The sequence below is a fragment of the Ctenopharyngodon idella genome, chromosome 15, assembly GCF_019924925.1.
Source record: "Ctenopharyngodon idella isolate HZGC_01 chromosome 15, HZGC01, whole genome shotgun sequence".
Classification (NCBI taxonomy): domain Eukaryota; kingdom Metazoa; phylum Chordata; class Actinopteri; order Cypriniformes; family Xenocyprididae; genus Ctenopharyngodon; species Ctenopharyngodon idella.
In genome coordinates this window covers 17,572,812-17,577,203 of record NC_067234.1, presented here as the reverse complement: position 1 = coordinate 17,577,203, position 4,392 = coordinate 17,572,812, and the positions used below count along the sequence as shown (strand labels likewise).

General features: G+C 35.5%; 1 protein-coding gene across 2 annotated transcripts; it reads left to right on the top strand.

Moving 5' to 3' along the window:
- Positions 1-3,958, top strand: mrps23 (mitochondrial ribosomal protein S23). 2 transcript variants are annotated; one of them, XM_051861148.1, is made up of 5 exons: positions 1-248; positions 501-680; positions 3,091-3,168; positions 3,251-3,374; positions 3,452-3,958. In XM_051861148.1, the coding sequence occupies exons 1-5, from the start codon at positions 205-207 to the stop codon at positions 3,596-3,598; spliced, it is 573 nt and encodes a 190-aa protein (XP_051717108.1). In that variant the 5' UTR covers positions 1-204; the 3' UTR covers positions 3,599-3,958. The 2 variants fall into 2 exon arrangements, with proteins under 2 accessions (XP_051717108.1, XP_051717109.1); XM_051861149.1 differs by having other exon boundaries at positions 68-248; positions 3,455-3,958.
- Positions 3,959-4,392: the final 434 nt, after the last annotated feature.

The following is a 4,392-nucleotide window of genomic DNA, read 5'->3' as shown; positions in this document are numbered from 1 at the left end:
CCAAAGTGCTTGAACCCCGGTAAATGCTGCTTGCAGCTTTAATTTTATTTATTCTTTGCGTCCTTGTAGTTTGTCTGTGATGGGTATCCGTAGTAACACCGGAAGTAGTGCATCCATGCTGCAGCAGAGAGCGAATTTGTAACTCTTTTCTTTTCTATCTTATATATTGATATCTGTTTAAATTTGTATTATCATATAGACATTATGGCTGGAAGTCGAATTGAGAAATTCGGGACTGTGTTTACACGGTAAGCATTAGTGACAGCATGTGCTTTCTGAGATCATTTCAAGGTTACCGATAAAAATACTACGTTTAAAAACAGAAGAGTTTACTATAAAATGTGTATTATTACTATGTAAAATCCTTCTATAATGCCAAGAACGCTTATTTAATCTAAAATAATAAAACAAAGACACTTTGTATGGTGTAAATACAGTGTTTTGCTGCAGTTTTTCATGTGTTGCTCGTTCGAGTTCTGAAGGATTGATTGTTTTCAAAGGGTTCGTGATTTAATGCGAGCTGGAGTCATCAAGCAGGAGGAAAAGCCCATCTGGTTTGATGTGTATGCTGCTTTTCCTCCGAAGAGAGAGCCTCTCTACGAGAAACCTGTGAGACCACTGAAGAAACACGCAGAAGATAATGTTCCTGAAATCTTGTACAAGGAGGATGAAATACGAGCGTAAGTTCAAAACGCTAATATATCATCTTTAGTAACTTCATTTAAAATCTTTGCTTTCAGCAGTTTCGCTCTCCCCATGGCCATTGATCTGTGTGCCCTTCATATCCTCCTGGGACCCAGGAACAGACTTCTGTCCTCTGTAGTGGACATTATATTTGAGTGATTTTCTCTGACTTCACATGTCAGTTTCCTGTACAGAGCACATTCAGGGCTTTGCAGAGAAACCACATTTTTAGAGGTTTCCCTACGACAACATCAACTCCTTGGTCTTTAAATATGACTGAAAATCAAAATTGGCACTCTTATGGAAATATGATAATATTTTGTAATTATCATTTAAATCGAATTAATTTTCAAATTGTTTGTTATAAATCAATATCTCAGGTAAATGTTATGGGGTTTATAATCAAAATATGACTTTCTGTTACGAAACAGGGCATTGATTTCATACATGACCACTGTAGAGGACACCAGGACTTAAAGGGTTAGTTCACCCAAAAATGAAATTTCTGTCATTAATTCCTCACCCTCATGTCGTTCCACACCCGTAAGACCTTCGTTCATCTTCAGAACACAAATTAAGATATTTTTGATGAAATCCGATGGCTCAGTGAGGCCTGCATAGCCAGCAATGACATTTCCTCTGTCAAGATCCATTAATGTACTAAAAACATATTTAAATCAGTTCATGTGAGTACAGTGGTTCAATATTAATATTATAAAGCCTCGAGAATATTTTTGGTGCGCCAAAAAAACAAAATAACGACTTATATAGTGATGGCCGATTTCAAAACACTGCTTCATGAAGCTTCGGAGCGTTATGAATCTTTTGTGTCGAATCATGATTCGGATCGCGTGTCAAACCTGCCAAACTGCTGAAATCACGTGACTTTGGCGCTCCGAATCGCTGATTCGACGCAAAAGATTCATAACGATGTTTTTTTGGTGCACCAAAAATATTCTCGTGGCTTTATAATATTAATATTGAACCACTGTACTCACATGAACTGATTTAAATATGTTTTTAGTACATTAATGGATCTTGAGAGAGGAAATGTCATTGCTGGCTATGCAGGCCTCACTGAGCCATCGGATTTCATCAAAAATATCTTAATTTGTGTTCTGAAGATGAACGAAGGTCTTACAGGGTGTGGAACGACATGAGGGTGAGGAATTAATGACATTATTTTCATTTTTGGGTGAACTAACCCTTTAAATCATGTTTACCAGGCATTTTAGGAGACACAACAAGTGAATAGAGAAAGAAATTATATATCAATATTCCTATTACTTATTAGATGTTATTATGAAAATGTTGCCAGTTATTACTCCCATTATTACACTTCTTTTTTTCATTGCATGTTGCTCCATGAACACATTAATATGCAAATTAGATAGTGTATAGATGCATTGTATTGAATGGGAAACCCATGTATGGCCATTTTACCCACATATTGCATAAAGTAAAATATCGATTCTATCTTTCATAACATAGTTAAGAATTATCTTTATACAAAGTTTGGTTAAAAAAAATCCTGAAGCCTAAAAATTGATTGGTGATTTAAAAAAAAAAAAAAAAATCCCATTGTTTTTGCCTATACGTGTCATTTCATGTCATTTTATTTTTTAAGCAATTTAGTCCTGCTGTCCACTACAGAGGAAATAGCATAACATATGAATAAAATATAATTTTTCAGAAATGTTTTTTTCCCCCATTTGTTTCTTATGCTCTAAACAATGTAATGATGTGAAAAAAATACTAAATTCAAAACCTTTTTTTCTCTGGGTCTCAGGAGGATATGTCTTGGTGCTGTATACACTACTATTTAAAAGTTTGGGGTCAGTAAGAAATGAATACTTTTTTCAGCAAGGATGCGTTAAATGTGACAGTAAAGACATTTATAATGTTACAAAAGATTTCCGTTTCAAATAAACACTGTTCTTTTGAACTTTATATTCATCAGAGAATCCTGGACACAAAAATATCAAGCTTGTTTTCAACATTGATAAGAAAATTTCTCCAAATATATTAGAATATTAGATTGATTTCTGAAAGATCACGTGAGTAATGGCTGCTGAAAATTCAGCTTTGTCATCACAGGAATAAATTACATTTTAAAATATAGAATAGTTACTTTATAATATTTCACAATATTTCTGTATTTTTGATCAGATAAACGCAGCCTAAAAGACTTTCAAAAACAATCTTACAAACTCCAAACACTCAAATGATAGTCTATATAAAATTTCATTAATTTAGTCCCAGATTTTACTGCTGTCAGATCCTTTCGGAAAAGACCTCCAATCCATTTTTGTGTCGTGGCCCATTAGTTGATGATAACTGCATTAATCTTGCGTGCTTGCAGGAACCTGTGCAGTAAATCTACATGACTTTTAATCTGTGATTTAGGAAGTTCTTCGAGGTGTACGGTAGTGGACCCAGAGCTTTTGAGCTCCTTAGGCTCAACTTTGTTTCTACGTGTCAGAGGTAAGTTATAATGGGAGATTAAACATCTTTTTATTTTTAATTTTCTGTGCTGTTTGATTTAGTTGTGTACTTCGTCGTTCAGGTTTGTGATGAAGTACAGTGAATTAGAAAGCCGAGGGGATGTCAAACCTGAGCTGCTGTTTGAAGAGACCGCAAAAGCACTGCTCGCAGAGGGAGTTCATTTAAGAAAGAGAGGAGGACCTGCGGTGAGTACGAGTCTGAGAGCTGAATTATTCTTTAGACTACTTCTCTTTCGTCATCCATCATGTTCCTTTATAACCAGCAGGTGGCACCAGAGTCTCGGAACCCTTTGCTGAACATGAAGTTGACTGACATGTTGGCAGAGCAGCAAAGAGACACGGAGACGAATGTTCCAGAGAAACAGCCACAGGCAGAGACAGTGAACCCTGACGGCCAGACATCATCATAAATATGGCACTTCTCTGTTAGGACAACATAAACTGCTCCTGCCTCCAGCACACAAACGTGCCGCTCAATCATGCATTTTTGATGCGTCAAATACTGCAACACAGATCTTGTTTGTTCTGTTGTGGACACTATGTAAACCCAGAAGAGCAGCATGTGTCTTTTCCCCTGACGTTGAAGACACGTTTGCACAGTCAAAATGGTTTTGGCTTGAGATCTTTATAGCCAAGCAGTTATTGGGCTTTAGTGAAAGACTTTATAATACAGTTTCATTTCTGTGAAAGTGTCTAATGTCTGTGTAATAAAATATGTGGAGTGTTTAATGAAAGTACTTTGAAGTCCATTAAATTATCTGTGTTGTAAATGCTTGGTGTTTTATTTCAGTTTTAAGAGTTGCTCTATAAATGTATGATTCTTATTGATATTAAACTTTTATATATATATATATATATACTGCATCCTTGTTACAGTGCACTCAAATACATCCTTAGCACAATCTGAAAGAAATTTACTATGAGTTTTTATGTATTTTCTTTGTTTTTGGTGATGTTTCAGCATTACAAAATTGTTGGAGAGCTCAGAGCTGATCTGCACAGATTTCAAATTCTTTCACAAATGCCATTGTCGTTACCTCTGAAAGAGGGAAAATGCTCGAGTTTGTTAAACTGTTACTGACATTTGCTCACCTTCTGTGTTTGTAGCATTTCATTATGTAACAAGATACATTTGATCACTGATAATACGATAATTAGAGACAGATAAACAAAGACTGGAACATGTTGTTAGACAATGACCCAA